The sequence below is a fragment of the Stigmatopora nigra genome, chromosome 14, assembly GCF_051989575.1.
Source record: "Stigmatopora nigra isolate UIUO_SnigA chromosome 14, RoL_Snig_1.1, whole genome shotgun sequence".
NCBI classification, from domain to species: Eukaryota; Metazoa; Chordata; class Actinopteri; order Syngnathiformes; family Syngnathidae; genus Stigmatopora; species Stigmatopora nigra.
In genome coordinates this window covers 9,291,941-9,308,879 of record NC_135521.1, presented here as the reverse complement: position 1 = coordinate 9,308,879, position 16,939 = coordinate 9,291,941, and the positions used below count along the sequence as shown (strand labels likewise).

At 37.7% G+C, this 16,939-nt stretch overlaps 1 protein-coding gene across 2 annotated transcripts in view; it reads left to right on the top strand.

Annotated features, from left to right (window-relative positions):
• ctnna1 (catenin (cadherin-associated protein), alpha 1) overlaps nt 1-14,567 on the top strand; it is a 32,356-nt gene extending 17,789 nt beyond the window's left edge. For both annotated transcript variants that reach the window (XM_077733357.1, XM_077733358.1), the window contains exons 11-18: nt 358-514; nt 615-815; nt 1,321-1,472; nt 3,638-3,748; nt 4,260-4,441; nt 5,705-5,810; nt 11,349-11,483; nt 13,247-14,567. In XM_077733357.1, the coding sequence (XP_077589483.1) occupies nt 358-514; nt 615-815; nt 1,321-1,472; nt 3,638-3,748; nt 4,260-4,441; nt 5,705-5,810; nt 11,349-11,483; nt 13,247-13,537 (1,335 nt within the window). In that variant the 3' untranslated portion in view covers nt 13,538-14,567. The remainder of the gene's footprint in view (nt 1-357; nt 515-614; nt 816-1,320; nt 1,473-3,637; nt 3,749-4,259; nt 4,442-5,704; nt 5,811-11,348; nt 11,484-13,246) is intronic.
• Nucleotides 14,568-16,939: the final 2,372 nt, after the last annotated feature.

Here is a 16,939-nt window from a genome sequence, read left to right as displayed (position 1 = left end):
CTTCTATTAAGATCATCTAATTGTAAAACACAACCAGACATAAAAATGAAAACACATTTCACATAACCCCTAACCCCATTACTATGGTGGCATTAATAAAATGAAAAAAATATATAATTTATTTTCCTGATACAAAATACTTGTACTCTCCAGCCAGCTTTGGTTTCAATGTAGAAAACTCACGTAGACTTGTAGGCTTTTTTTCCCATCAGTTCATTCTGAAATTGTTTCCTGAAAAGGTTTATCTTCAGAGTGCAGTTTCAACACTGGAGTTGTAGATTAGGGTATTATTAATTGCCCAATTAGGCCAAACAGTAGAATGACGTAAACATGTCTGTTGTGATTTGACGATTATAGGTGATTAATGCAGCCTTGGCCCTAGCTGCAAAGCCCAACAGTAAGGTGGCACAAGACAATATGGATTTGTTCAAGGACCAATGGGAGAAGCAGGTCAGAGTCCTTACGGATGCGGTTGATGACATCACATCCATTGATGACTTCCTTTGCGTGTCAGGTAAGTCGTACTTAGGAGATCCCCATACCAAAATGAATGATTTAAATCATAGTTTCTTGTAGGAAAATCTTACTGGAAATACTGTTGTCTTGTTCCCCAGAGAATCACATCTTGGAGGATGTGAATAAGTGTGTTATCGCTCTGCAAGAAAAAGATGTGGATGGTTTAGATCGCACTGCTGGGGCTATTCGAGGCCGTGCTGCTCGAGTAGTCCATGTGGTCACTTCTGAAATGGATAATTATGAACCTGGAATCTACACCGAGAAGGTGTTGGAGGCTACCAAGCTTCTGACTGACACAGGTGCGACTCAGATACAACAACAACAACATTTACTGCACTGTTTAATTTGTTTGCTGTACAAAGGAATATTAATCATGATAGATTGATAAATTACTCCTGGTTCGCTGTTGAATTAGTTGTCGCATGATTACAAATTAATAGAAACATGCATTATATTTCTAGCGCTATTTGTTTTTTTTTTAATTCAGTCAGGCATAATAATAAAATAATTAAAAAAAATGCTTAGACCTCGTTAAAGAAAATTTAAACAGTCGCCTTCAAATGAACTCTCCTTAAATTGACCACACAGTAACAAAGGCATATTACCACTTACAAGATTGAATGAGAAAGGAAACAGACCAACAAGCTAATTAACAACTTGTATTTGTGACCTTGTTTTTGTTCTTGGTGTATTTTTTATTTGTCAATGCACACACTGTGGTTGCCATGGTTTAAGCTCTGTGGTTTCTTCAAAGAAATCTTCCTTAATATTGTATTTTCCACCTTTCATCTCTCCCACCTTCAGTGATGCCACGGTTCACAGAGCAAATTGAGTCTGCAGTAGAGGCCTTGAGCGCAAACCCCACGCAGCCAGTTGATGAGAATGAGTTCATAGATGCTTCTCGTCTTGTATATGATGGCATACGAGACATTCGCAAGGCTGTCCTCATGATTAGGGTAAGGTTGTACACATCTTTTCCTTCTCTCAGGGAATTTATAATGTATGTTATTTCAGAATGACTGTTAGATTCCAATACAGTAATACCTTGAGAAACGAGCTTAATGTGTTCCAGAATCGAGATTGTATGCCAATTTTAGACATAGAAATTAATCCGTTCTCACCCTCTGAAAAACACAAAAAAAAGGATATTACAACGGAAAAACTAATTTTTATTTGTTCTAATTCACCACATATTCACAAACTAACAAATAGCTAGATGTTATGATCAATTATAAAATGTGGCATTCAGTACAGACAGATGGTAGTTTTAATTATCGAACCAGGCATGACTCGCTTTGAAGGGTTTCGCTGGTGTCTTTTTCAGATGCTTGCTTTGCTTTCACATCCATGTAGATTCCGTAGACTTTTTTCAGTCGTTACATTTTCTAACCAAATGTTCAAGAAGAATTCAAGATGGTCAACCTTTTTCAATCTTTAAGATCCATCTCTATAATGTTGCTGCTAGCGTTTAAGAGCTTCTCATGGTCAATTGTCTCAGGGACGTATTTTTCTTGTCATATTTTTATCTTTGAAGACATCCACGTTATACAAATAGAAGTGCAGTGAATTCACAGGCAACATAAACGCCACCATATTATAGCACTACTATACAAAAGGGTTGTATAACAGCTATTTTGTTTGAAAGGAACCTGGCCAGGCAAAGCAATAATACATGGTAAAGAAAACATTGTTTTGCAATGCAGATAGATGTACTAGAATAGTGACTCACATGTGGACTGAAGCAGTCTGAAGCAATAACAGAAAAGTGGCATTCTTTTGTTACTCTTCAGGGAAGCCAATTTCTCTACTCTGTAGGGAAATTGCATAGATACGGAGAAATTCTATGCATGCCCAGAATGTAGGTTGCACCACCACTAAAAATTAATTTCTGTCTAGAACGCTTAGGCCTCAGATTGTTGCATTATCAGCCTTGTCGATCCAAACTCTACAGATATCTGGAAAATAATTTCTGCTTTTGCTACGTTACATTTCTCAAAAGGCACTATTTGGACTGAGCACTTCAAACACCTCAAAATTCTCCATAAAAAAATACAATCTGGAAAAACACTTAAGTGCCTGACATTTGTTTTCCACCTGAGTAATTGCTCAGACTATGCCAACAAATGTCCTTCTACCTCCCAAAATTGGTGGTCAGACTGTATTTGTCAAGCTGAACTGAACACTCTGCCCCCCAACAGTGACATCAGAAAATATACCCCCCCCAAACATGAGCGTACCATGAGAGTGGCTGACAGTTAGAAACAGGTTTTTTCCACTTTCTCAAAAGTATCAAAAAGAGCCAGCAAAAAAAACTGTTCTGTCCAACATAACAACAACTTAAGAAAATGGCACATTATAGATTTTATCCCTTGTTGTAAAAAAAAAAGGAAAATAGAAAATCCTTTTTTTAAGTGCACTATGGTACTCCGATTGCTTAAAAAGGGGCCCCATTTGCTGCCAAACATGAGCTACCATTTGTGAGCCTCCCACATTCATCTGTTGCTCAGGCCATGGCAGGTGATATCTACGCCCCACTGAACAGCATAGTCTAGCTTGAAAGAGATGCTTGTGAGTCAGTACAGCTTTGTACCTGAAAACATATTCATATTCTTTGTGCAAGAATATCACTACATTCAATAAAACAAGAGACTCCCCTATTTTTAGATGGAACTACTCAAAAGCAGTTAACTATGAAGTTAAATCCCCCTAGGTAAACCCAGTCTTGCAATCAGCTTTTTTGGACCAACTTTTAATAATGTGGCTTCCCAAAAGTGCATGAGTAATGAAGTTATACTGTGTTTTGAATGTTTGCTTATAAACAAAAGCATATGGTCGGATTTATATTAAAAGATAGAAGTGGATTAAATTTGAACCGGCAACACAACTCGCACCTCCTTTCTCTATTCCAATAATTCCAGATGGGTCTTTGAACTATTTTCCTCTATTGTTCTACCTATTTCTTCCATTTTCTCTGTTAGCCTGTCTTTTCAGTACTACATGGACTTTTCTCCATAGACAAACTTATCAGAAGATGACCTCATGTCAGTGTTTCTCGTAGATGGTCGGAATTCATGTTTTGGGTAAATTCTCCTCACATCTACATTCCCGTTTTCTTATCTAGACTCCAGAAGAATTGGATGACTCTGACTTTGAAACCGAAGACTTCGATGTTCGCAGCAGGACCAGCGTGCAGACAGAAGATGACCAGTTGATTGCTGGGCAGAGTGCAAGGGTAAGTGTCAGGAATCTGCTTGTAGGAGCCAATGCAGACAAACCAAACAACATTACAAAATTATACAGTGTCATATCTTTATGTAGAATGGTGTCAAGATGCAGAAAATCAGCAGTAGATCTAACTTTCTGTTTGGGAGCTGTCCTTCAATTATACACACACTATTGGTCGATTGGAAACATTTGTGCATGGTATCAAATAGTGTTAAATAAATCTCCATGTATTGATCTTGTGTTGCTTGAGGCAGAGTTAAAATGTTTACCCGCAAATGCTGAATATTATTGATGTGGATTAATGGCTTCTTTTTTTAAACTTGTTCTTGTATATTTTACACTATCTAAAATGTGATAGGTAATAAAGTAAGAGAAAACAATCATAGTGAACTGTCTCGATACACTGATTCTAGCCTCTTATCTCCTGCAGCACCATGCTGGTGATTTCTATAAACTGTAAGAAGGCAGCCACCGTCTGCAATTTTGACCTGTTATCCTTCAATTATTCCTTGCTTTAGGCTATTATGGCTCAGTTGCCACAGGAACAGAAGGCAAAGATAGCAGAGCAAGTTGCCAGTTTCCAGGAAGAGAAGAGCAAGCTAGATGCCGAGGTATCCAAATGGGATGACAGCGGCAATGACATCATTGTTCTGGCCAAGCAAATGTGCATGATCATGATGGAAATGACAGACTTCACCAGGTGAGTTGGATTCTGATTTCTCAAAAACAAATTGAAAAGTACTGTTTTTAGATGGACTCATTTTCTGACCTGTAAATGTGGTCTAAGTGCTTGACTTAGCCGAAATGTTGGTCTTTAAAAACTCTGTTCTGGCGTAACGTCACAAGCAATAGATATTCACTTCATCATATGAACTTCAAATCTGTGGAAAACATTGATTTTATTGGACAGTGCCAATCCATGCGTATGAACATGGATGGACAAAAATACTTCTAGTTGTGCTTGGCAAAACAAAGTATCAAAGGAGAACAAAGATGAAATGAACTTGCATGACACAAAGACATACATGAAAGATTGTGTGATTGAATATATATGTTCATATTAATCTTTCACGCTTTCATGGTATAGCAGCAGACAGAAGGTCAGTAGCTAGCTAATTTCACTTTGCCCAAATTATTGCCCCTATAACCTTGAGCTGGCACAATACCTTGCCAAGGTTAATGCTCTGTGAGATAATTGATCTCGACCTCTCATGACAAATCTGTAGAGTGAGAGTGATTCTTGTTGACTTCCTCCATTGCTTATGGCTCTCTGTTGGCCCTTATGAATAAGGCATTTTGTGGCTTGGAGACATGTAATATATTTGGGGGCCACCTGATATAGAGTTTCAGCTGTCTTGATCAGCTTTTCTCTATTGTGTCTTCCTGTCACAAAGGCTTCTAACTTATCACCATAATCCTCAACTTTAGTGAAGTACCCTTTTAAAAAAATAGGGTTTTGCAGTTAATGCTGAAGTTCCTGCTCAAATCAGACTTTTTTGTGTGTGTAATATTTTGACTTATTTTAGAGCAGCCCACTGGAGAGTACGCAATGTAAACTTGACTCAAAAATCTGTCTTGGATTTAGTTTTTTTAAAACTCCAGTGAGTTGTTTTGACTTGAATTTATGCCTCTTCAACTGTTTCTCTGAATCCCATGTTGGAACAGAGAGGGAAAATAACATTGTTCAGTGATAGACTGGATCAAGGTGCCCGGTTGATGGTATGTAGGGTCAAGAAGTGTTACAATCTATTCTACTGTTGTGCATTGAGGCAGATAAAGTTTAATTAATTGTTTTTCATTACACCAGTGAATATTAAATAGTTATTTCTTTTTAGTTTTTGCCGGCACTGATAACACTTGGATTAGTTTAAATGTGTGGTGTTCAAAATTATCTTTGTTAAATAAATTAATACTATAACAGTACAACATATCAAAAACTGACCTTTCAACTTGTTGTCTCCAGAGGAAAAGGGCCATTGAAGAATACATCTGATGTCATCAGTGCTGCCAAGAAAATTGCAGAGGCCGGATCCAGAATGGACAAGCTGGGTCGCACCATCGCTGACAATGTGAGTTTCTATTTACAAAAAAAAATCCACAAGCATTCGTGCATTGTGACTTTAACAGTCCCACTCTTGAAATATTACTATAGGAAAATGGTTATTGCAATGAATGTTTGAATTTTTCTCTTTTTTTTCCCTCTCGGATTGTTCATGGTATGATGTCATACCCTTACTAGTATTGACCTCTAATTCATTTTTCTTGGGCCTTTTGCCTCCCTACTCCCCAACTCAATTCCATCATCCCTCAGCATTTATTCCTGACCTCCGAGATGATGGCTTTCAACATAGGGAAACATGCATTCAATTATCTATGGCTTCATATTTCACTTAAACACTTGCGTTATACTACTCCTCAGGGAGACACTGTACATGATTTATCCCACAACATATGCATATTCTCTGTCGTGTCTTTAGCAAAATTTTCCATTTTTTCCCTGCAATAGTTACGTTAGTAACGTGGCTAATCTTTTCTGTGACATTTTGTCTAAAAATAATATAATGATACCGATGAAGGAAAGAAGTGATGGCTACATTTCGTAGTGGACCGTACTCATCTCGATGTGGCCATTCCAACTAGTCTCAATTCATTTTTGAGAAGTTTTGTCACAGTGCTATTCATTGTATAATCACAGTATTGACATGGCTACTTGTCAGATTGAGTTCCACTGAGACTGCCTGAGTGGTTAGGATGGACCCACTGGGTTTCCAGTGTCTTTTTTTTTCAGGAGCATGTGGCCACTTAGAATGGACGAGAGTAGCGAGAAAGGCCACCACGGAATTTCAGTTTAGTCAGTCTTGAAAGTGTTGACTTGTTTGCACGACTGAAATCGGGAATGGTGGAAAAGTTCAATTTTAAAATTTAACTTCTACATCAGGGAATTCTACACCACTAGAAGTTCTTATGCATCTGTCACCCTATATAAAATGTTACTATTTTAAAATATAGGTTTTCACAAGCATTTTCTTTAGTTGTCAATTTGCCTTTTAAGAGGCACAACACATACAAATGTTTGCTAAAATGCAACCTTATAACATCATTATATATTAAAAAGACTTATCTATAACTAAGCCAGATACATTATCTCTTAGTACCTTTTTTTAAAACATTCTCATAGTGCCTTTAAATCCGTATTTCTGGTCTACATCGATCGTAATTTCACTCTTCCTAGTATGTCACTTAGTTTTATTTGAACAGTTTCAATTTAAAAGAGCTTCATCTGCTGTGTGTTCTTTTTATGCATCACTGCCACCGTTAGGAGAAGCATATTCACTTATATAAAAACATTATAGTCCCCAAAGAAAACAGATGGGCAAGTGTGCAGGTGTGCCCTTATCTGTGTGTCTCACGTGTTCGACTAAGGTAGCTTGTTTAGTCTCTCATTGACCCGCAATTTATTTTATTTTCCATTTGTGATTAGAATATTTTATGTGAGGGCAATCTATTTTTTTCTGTTCAGTTTGATTAAATGCATCCAATCATTGAAAATGTGACATAGACCTATATAGCACAACCCTATCATATTTAGGCAAAGATTGTAAGAATGGGGTTCCAAAATAGGAAAGTACAGAGAATGGACAGTGCAGTGGATTCCTTTGTAGGAATGAGCATTTCTCCTGAGGGATGAGTCTATTAAGTGTGTGTTGCCCTTTTAATTAGCAGTGTAATTGCCAGGTGGCACTTCCTAAACTGAATGCATTTACTTACACAGTATATGTATATTTAGGACATTTCCCCAATAATGAATGTGGATGCTTCAGGTCTATTTAATAGCAAAATAAAGGGCACCACGTACAATGTCTGAATTGTCCAGCAGCAATTGTTAAGCAAGCGAGTAACCACTAAGACACATACAAAGTGACAGCAGAGCTAAGGCAATGCTGGGCCTGCTCATTAACCTAGGCATATTAATCACATGCACTCTGCGCTTCTGGCATTGAGAGCCTTGAGATTTTACTCATATAAAACATCAGCAGATGGTCCCAGATTGATAGCATAGTATCACACCACTCATTCTCCATCATGAGACTTTGTTGTGCTATATTTCTCCAATCATGTAATTATGGTCAAGTTTTTGTGTATGGGAAAAACAAAAGCCTTAAATGGAGCCCAATTAAAGTGAATAGAAGTAAGACATACTGATGATTGGATTCAGGTCAGTGCCGTCTGTAGGGTCTGCACTGCAGTTTATTAAGAATTTATGACCCTCCTATGCAGGGCATCTTAGAATTCTATCAAAGTCTATTGGTAAACAATAATGCTGTCTAATTTGAGATTTACTTATAACTAGTTTTCTGCCACTATAAGTATGCTGTAGATGTCTGTTTACCACTTAAACATGTATATTTGTTTGTGGTAAGTGAATGCAAACAAGGCTTATCCTCATGATGTATGCTGACAGACATAGTGTACTTTTCCAATTTGCATTCGATCAGTGGAGATTTATAGTCATCCACAGCCTATGTTTCTGGACACAGTCTAATCCTGGCTCTGGCTTGCAATGCTTAACAGCAGACAGGGTTATAAATTACCCACTGCATTGGAGAAGTAAAATCACCCAATGAGCCCATAAATTCTCAGCTCAGCAGTTCAAGGGTCATCTTTCAGTCAGTTGGCATTCAGTTCTACTAAGAGCTCCCCGTATTTGTTGTTTCAGACGTTCATCAATGTACAATTGATTGTTTTGAAAGGTGTTGACCCATACTAATACAGTCTTGGAAGTTTTATGCTAGGGGGATAAAGTCCTAACACGCGCCAAAGCTCCTGATATGGCGGGTTATTCATTGATCTCCCTCTAAAGCAACTTCATCTGGAGTTGTACGTACAATGTACTAATTATGTTAGGAATAAACCATTTGAATTAGAAATGTATTGTATATCGAATTGGTGGATATTTTTATTTAATTTTAGTTTTTTTGGTTTCATAGGCATCCATTTTTGTGTTTGTGTGACCACAATATTGCTTTTCACTTAATCTTAGCAGATAAATAAATTCCCCCACTATAGCCAATAACAGACATAACTATAGACTTGATGTGTGTCCATCATTGTTGATATCTCTTTCACACAAAACAGACCCATTTGACAAATAATTGATTAAATACCTGCTCTGAATCAATGTATTTTAGCGGAATCAAATGGATGCAAAATGCCATGAGTTCCACGTCTAAAAAAAAAACGATAGGTCTAATAGAATAGTGAATAATAATGTTATGTTAATGCCATAGCTTTAACAGATATCTGACCGAAAACACCTTTGGTTTGCTTCCCTGTAACGCTCAACAACAGGTTTTTGGCCGTGGTTCATTAGAATGCTGCTGTGTCAGTAAATATTGGAAATTGGCATTTCCTCTGGGTGAAGCGTTCTTAAAGGTCAGCAGCTCTGCCTCTCTCTCTGTGTCGTATAATTCAGCAAAACTGCGTGGCATTACCAATGATTGGACCTGACCTTCCTGATCATCACTTATATTATTGGCATTAGCCCAGTATATGGCTCAGTTTTATTTCAGTTTTTTGTTTATTTAGTTGATTTTCTTAGTCATCATTTGGATTTTCTGTGTTAACATAACCATGTGAAGTGATTTTGACAATAGTGTTGCGCTTATTGGTACACTTATTGGTCGTTTTGTTCGGCTGAATTGAATTTAGTCTACTTAAGTTGTATAGTGAAGGTTGTCAGAATGCAAAAGACGCGCAGGTACACACACCAACCTTTTATTTAAATTATCCAAACAATCTTAGGGGATCTTGTCGCTTCTGCGCAACTTCTCAATGTGCTTGTCACAGCGAGGGAAGTCTCGCAGAGTGAAGCCAGCAGCTGAGCCGAGCCTGAGCACAAGTGATGCTTTCACAGCGCTCTGCCCTGAGCCGCCCAGATTCTTCCCCAAGCCCTTATTAGCATGGCTGCTGCATTCAGCCTCATTGCAGGTCTTGTCGAGTGAATGTGGGTATGTTTGCACGCACGCACACATGCGAGCATACTATACGCAGTATTCGTGCAAGCTGGACTTGAATCCTTCCCGTTTCCTTTCTCTCCAGTTGGATATTGCTCTTATTTACTCCTGCGTACAATTTCCCCTCTGGCTCACTCTTCATTCTCGTGCATTCTTTGCCTGTTTTCAGTTATTTTTGTTTTTTGGTTCCACCCTGCTTTTTAACCATTTTGTTCATTCTACCATCTATGTATTAGTCCTCATCTGTAAAATGATCGTTCCCTGCAGCTCTTGTTTGCTTCATCTTCTTTTATGCTCTTCTTTAATGGAACTGTAACTCTTACATATTCCTCCCCTCAGCCCATATTTCTTCTAATCAGAAAGAGAGGGTGATGATGAAAGATATTAAGCCGATTTCATTCATACTGTCACAGGGCATCAGGAGAGTGCTCTAAGGGCCTTCAAAGGAATATACTGTTGGGTTCATTTGTTTAAATATCATCCTTTAGGAAATATTAATAATTCCAATGACAGGTGGTTGATAATATCATGTTTTGTCCTTTTTTACCATTTTTTTTCCAACAACCTGTTTGTAAAATGTACTTGCTGACTTAAAAACTGCAATACAAGGCATCCTATGTAGTTTAGAGTTATAATGGTGGTGATGCACTACTAAAATAAGAAAATATGTACACAGCTTTAGATTTTGATGGTGTTATGATGGTTATATGTATTAGCTCCAGAATTGCTACAAACATGCAGGTAAGAGCAGCACCATTGATATAATCATTGATTTTAATTAACAATTCACAGTTACACCGTGTACTTAGATTTGCCTCGCTTAATCTTCAAAATTACAGTGATACTTAGGTATGATCAAACAGGTGTTCTCCTCGGTCTCAGGGGATATGCTTGGCCGTTTTGTGTAATTGTATCCTAGTTTGTCTTGTATATGACATTCTAAAATTTTCATTGTTATTCTCAAGTCAGAGGACTTTGCTACACCATGCATGCCAATGAGTGTTAATGTACTTTAAATACATGCATTAGTTAAGTTTGATTGTTCAGTACATACAGTGAAAACATGGAGTTTGACAGCACACTTCTGCGTTAACTGAGTTATCACCTAGACTTAAAAAGACACTAGAATATAATTGCCTTGATACATGTATTCTAAAGAATGAATGTTTCCTTTTGTTGTCTCTTAAGAGAGACAAATCTTAAATTGTAAGAGCGTAAAAATTCACTTGAGACGATGTTTGTTTATACCACCTACATTGAAATGATAAAATGTGCACTCTATTATTCAAGCCATCTATGATGAAATGAATCATTTCTGTGGGTGTTTTGAATTTATCATTTTGGCTTTAAGCTTGTTGCCAAAGCCGGTCGGTGTCTACCCTACCTGTCACACAGCTGCCAAGTCGTCGTGATAGTGCTGGATTCGTGTGTCTTTAGAAAATCATATCAAGCTTAAAGTGCGAGTAAATGGCCCAAGTGACAAATTTGATTGATTGCAACCACCCACAAGCTGTTAAAATACTAGCAAATATGGAAGTTTTTATATAAATGTATATAGCAGATTTGTGAACATGTTATCTTTATGTTACGCAGTGCCCGGACTCGACCTGCAAGCAGGACCTCCTCGCCTATCTGCAGCGTATTGCCTTGTATTGCCACCAGCTCAACATTTGCAGCAAAGTCAAGGCTGAGGTTCAGAATCTGGGAGGCGAGCTGGTTGTCTCAGGGGTAAGTTCACTATTTTAATCATGGACACCAGGGAGCCTTGTATAATTTATTTTCTTCAATGTACTCAGCCACCCAAATAACGAAAGGCCAGTGGAGCTGTTAAAAAGGTTGAATGACATGAGAAATAAGCTTAACTGTTGGTTGAAATGTTTCGACAACTGCTGAGAGGAGGGAGATGTTGAGCGTCCAAATTTTAAATGTAGCCCAATGAGCCGAAAAATCCAACTCCTTCACCAAAAGATTCTCAAATGCCAAGCGTCGCATATGCTAGTATGGCAAATAGCAGGTTGACAGATCATTGTTTGGCAACTCGAGCTCCTGTCACAGTCATACCTTGCAATACAAGCGTATTGCCTTCCGGGACTGAGATCGTATGTCGATTAACTCTTATCTCAAGTCAACATTTCCCAGAGAAATGTACTAAATAAAAGTTAATTTGTTCCCACCCTCTGAAAAAACACCAAAACAGAATATTTCAGTAGCAAAAACATTTTATTGGTCATCTACTAACAGAGGGACATATAATTTGGTTATGATGTTTAATAAATGAATGAGACATTTTATACAACGTGTAGTTTGTAGATGGCTGGAGGATTGATGGATAGATAGACAGACACAGTTACAGACAGGCGGACACAAAGACAGATGTACGGACAGACAGAGACAGGCAGACTGACGGACATAGAGACAGACAGACGGACAGATAAACGCAGAGAGAGATAGACAGACAAATGGACGCAGAGGCGGACGGACAGACACAGACTGACGGGCGGACAGACGGACACAGAGACTGAGGGGCGGACAGACGGACACAGGGACGGACGGACCCAGGGACGGACGGACACAGGGACGGACGGACGGACACAGAGACGGACGGACGGACAGACGGACACGGCGACTGACGGGCGGACACAGGGACGGACAGACATAGACTGACGGACGGACAGACAGACAGACACAGAAACTGACGGGCGGACAGACAGACGGGCACATTCCAAAAACATGCATGGTAGACTGATTGGACATTCTAAATTGCTCCTAGGTATGGGTGCGTGTATGGTTGTCCGTCTCTTTGTGCCCTGCGATCGGCTGTCCAGCGTCGCAGGCCCGGAGATAGTTGGATCGCCGCCAGCACTCCCTGTGACCCTAATGAGGATAAAGCGGTTTAGAAAATGGGATGAGATAATTCTGAGAATAGAGCTTTTAAACAACAATCCAGTGAAGAGGCGGTGCTTTTAAATCATTGTGGAGAAAATACTCTAGCGGCCGTTCATTTGCTTGTCTGGATTTAAACCAAATTTATCTTTGGTTAAATTGTCTTTGCTTTGTATTAACTAATAAACTAGCAAACTGCTCTGTATGACAGAAAAAAATGAGATACTGCCCACACGCTTCCCCAATTTTCAAGATGAGCAATGTTTACAGGGTTATTAAAGCATTAATTAGCCACTTGCCAGTCAACCTGACTAATAGCAAGCCTTTATGCAAGAAATAATGAATCCTTTTCTCCTTTCAGCAAATGTGAAAGAAGACAGTGCTTTCACACTTAGCATAAGTGTCACCGAGGTCTCTGAGGCTTTTAAATTGTTGGGATTAAATTAGTCTGACCTTTTTCCACTATCCTCCAATTCCCTGCATATGTTTATATGTTCAAATGTGAAAGGTTGTTGATTGGAGGCTCTAAACATTGAAGCCTTTGCTTTTCTCCTTTGCTCCAGCCTCACCTTTTTTTAACTCACCTTGCTTTGTCTTGTGTGATTCAGTTGGACAGCGCCATGTCCCTCATTCAAGCGGCGAAGAATCTGATGAATACTGTGGTGTCCACCGTGAAGGCTTCATACGTGGCTTCCACCAAGTACCAGAAGAATAAAGGTATGGAGGCCCTAAATATGCCAGCTATCTCCTGGAGGATGAAGGCACCTGAGAAGAAGCCTCTGGTGAAGAGAGAGAAACAGGATGATGGCCAAACAAATCGGGTCAAAAGATCTTCTCACAAGAAGCACATCAACCCGGTGCAGGCGCTCAGTGAGTTTAAAGCAATGGATAGTATCTAGATTGGCCCTAATTTGATTTTTTTTTTGTAGAGATTAAGCTTGCCATTTTATCGAAAATATCTTCTTCTTTTTTAATGACAGTGTATGTGTCTGCACATCTCAATTCCATACCACTGCTGTATTCTTGTGTGGAAAATAGTAAAGGGATCAAATTAGATACAGGCATTTTTTCTTTTCATTTACTTTTTTTTTAATGTATATTATCTAATTCCACAATACTATTACTATTGAGGTTATATTACCATATTACTTTTTTGGGGGGAAGGCGTTTTTCCATTATTGGAGGCTAATTGTTTTATCACAAATGTTCAACTATGCAATCTGATAACTGCCTTATTTCAATTTAAGCAATAATTATCCAATACAAAGGGCTAATGTAAACTATAACGAACCAAAGTTTGTGCAATTTTCGTTGTAAACGTTTAGACATATTCTCGATTTTGAGACTAATTGGTGAAGTCTTATAAAACCTGCAGTAGACTAAATAATCAGTTGCTTGTTCTTTCTTTTTTGTCAATAAGAACAACCCTCCACTGACCGAGAATGGGTCCAAATTGCTGTATCAATACCCATCTTCTCATTCTGAGAGGAAGGCATTGAATGAAAGGGTGAGATATCCTCTATTATATGGTTTGTTTGTCCAGACTTGAGGTTTCTGATTCATCTGAAGGAACTCAACAAGCTTTAAATTTGTCCCTTGATCAAAGTGCTTTTTTTGACGATGTCAATTGTGATGTTTTGTCAAAATTTTATACTTTAGTTTCCCACTCAAATTCTATTTTATTTGTGTGGCATCAGCAAACTAATCCCGGATGGCCATGTGTGCTAACTTTATAAATTTTGTTACGCACAGTCAATCATCTCAGTTTTTTTTCTCCTCTAAACCTTGGTTTGTTTGTCTTGCTGTATTTCAGCTTTGAATAGATACACGTAAACAACTTTGCTGTGGATTTTTTTTATAGCTCAAATATAACGGTATTGAATCTGACTGCTCTATTTTGAACAACTGAATAAAGTTATTCTTCATGTATTAATTCTCAGATCAAATCTGTTGGAGAAATTTATATACCATGTCGTTTTTTTTAAAGAAAAAAGCCTAACTATACTATGTCGTTTTCAAGCCTAACTATACTATGTCGTTTTATAAGAAAAAAGGCTTACTATATATTATGTGGTTTTTTAAGCCTTACTATACTATGTCGTTTTTTAAGCCTTATTTTACTATGTCGTTTTTAAGCCTAACTATACTGTCGTTTTATAAGAAAAAAGGCTTACTATATATTATGTCGTTTTTTAAGCCTTACTATCTATATATTATGTCGTTTTTAAGCCTTACTATCTATATATGGCGTTTTTTAAGCCTTACTATATATTATGTTGTTTTTTAAGCCTTACTATACTATGTCGTTTTTTAAGCCTTACTATACTGTGATTTTTAAGCCTAACTATACTGTGTCGTTTTTTAAGCCTTACCATACTATGTCATTTTTTAAGCCTTACTATACTAAGTCATTTTTTTTACCAAAAAAAACCCCTAACTATACTAAGTCATTTTTTTTACCAAAAAAAAAAAAAGCCTAACTATACTATGTCCTTTTTTAAGAAAAAAAGCCTAACTATACAATGTCATTTTTTAAGCCTAACTATACTATGTCGTTTTATAAGAAAAAAGGCTTACTATATATTATGTCGTTTTTTTAAGCCTTACTATATATTATGTCGTTTTTTAAGCCTTACTATATATTATGTCATTTTTTTAAGCCCTTACTATACTAAGTCATTTTTTTTACCAAAAAAAAGCCTAACTATACTATGTCCTTTTTTAAGAAAAAAAGCCTAACTATACAATGTCATTTTTTAAGCCTAACTATACTATGTCGTTTTATAAGAAAAAAGGCTTACTATATATTATGTCGTTTTTTAAGCCTTACTATATATTATGTCGTTTTTTAAGCCTTACTATATATTATGTCGTTTTTTTAAGCCTTACTATATATTATGTCGTTTTTTAAGCCTTACTATACTGTCATTTTTGAGCCTAATAACAATACTGTGTCGTTTTTTAAGCCTTACCATACTGTCATTTTTTAAGCCTTACGATACTAAGTCATTTTTTTACCAAAAAAAACCCTGACTATACTAAGTCATTTTTTTACCAAAGAAAAAGCCTAACTATACTATGTCGTTTTTTTACGAAAAAAAGCCTAACTATACTGTCATTTTTTATAAAGAAAAAAGCCTAACCAGACTAATAGTTTTAACAGACAAAACAATAAATCTTACTACTTATTTTTGGGAGCCTGTGGCCCAGTGGCTAAGTCATTTGCTTCCCACCTCTTTGCACCAGGGTTCAAATCCTCCTTTGTAATCTTACCTAACTTTTCCCCATTTGAAGTTAAGTATAAAGTACTACGTATGACCTGGGAGTGAAAAGAGACAAAACTATAAGTACTACAGCTTTCTCTAATAGGTTGGTGGCCCAGTGGATAAGTCATCAGTTTGCCAACTCTTTGGTCCCTGGTTCAATTCCCAGTGCCAGCAAAGATTTTCCCACAATTGTTCAGGTAAAAGTATAAGTATTAATGCCTAAGTGTCTAACTGAATAAGTCTTCAATGATGGATGAAGCATTTTATCCAAAAAATGACTAAGTGTTTAACCCCATTTCCTGGATAAAACTATAAGTACTACTGCTTTCTCTCATAGGGTGGTGGCCCAGTGGGTAAGTCATCAGTCTGCCAACTCTTTGGTACCTGGTTCAATTCCCAGTGCAGGCAAAGATTTTCCCACAATTGTTCAGGTAAAAAAATAAGTATTAATGTCTAAGTGTTTAACTGAATAAGTATTCAGTGGTGGATGAAGCATTTTGTCCAAAAAATAACTAAGTGTTTCACCCCATTTCCTTGGATAAAACGTTTCAACACCTATGTATAAGTGGGGCACGAGTTGGTGTAGTGGGTTGCATACTCGCCTTTGCACCGAGAGAACGTGAGTTCGCTTCCCGGTGTCGGCGGTTCACTGACCAAGCAAGCGGTCGAGGGTCGGCCGAAGGCCGACCCGAGAACGCCTTTCGCACAGACAGGTCCTTCAAGTGTCTTCCGAACTGCCGAAGGCAGTTCGGAATATAACCTTTTACTAAAAAGTATGACTAAGTGTTTAATATAAATTAAAAAGTTTTTTCTTTTTTTTTTTCCCGTCTTCTTATTCCATTGACCAATTCTTCTTTCCAAGTATTTTCAGCCAAACGACGGCCACGGGAATCGAACCAAGGTCTCCCACACGGGAAACCTGTGAACTAACCTCTGCGCCAACCAAGTGACTACACTTTCCTTAGTAATCATTTGAGTGTCTTTACAAGAAGTACACAGAAACAACTAAGTGAAAATGTGTGCCGTGCCCGGGAA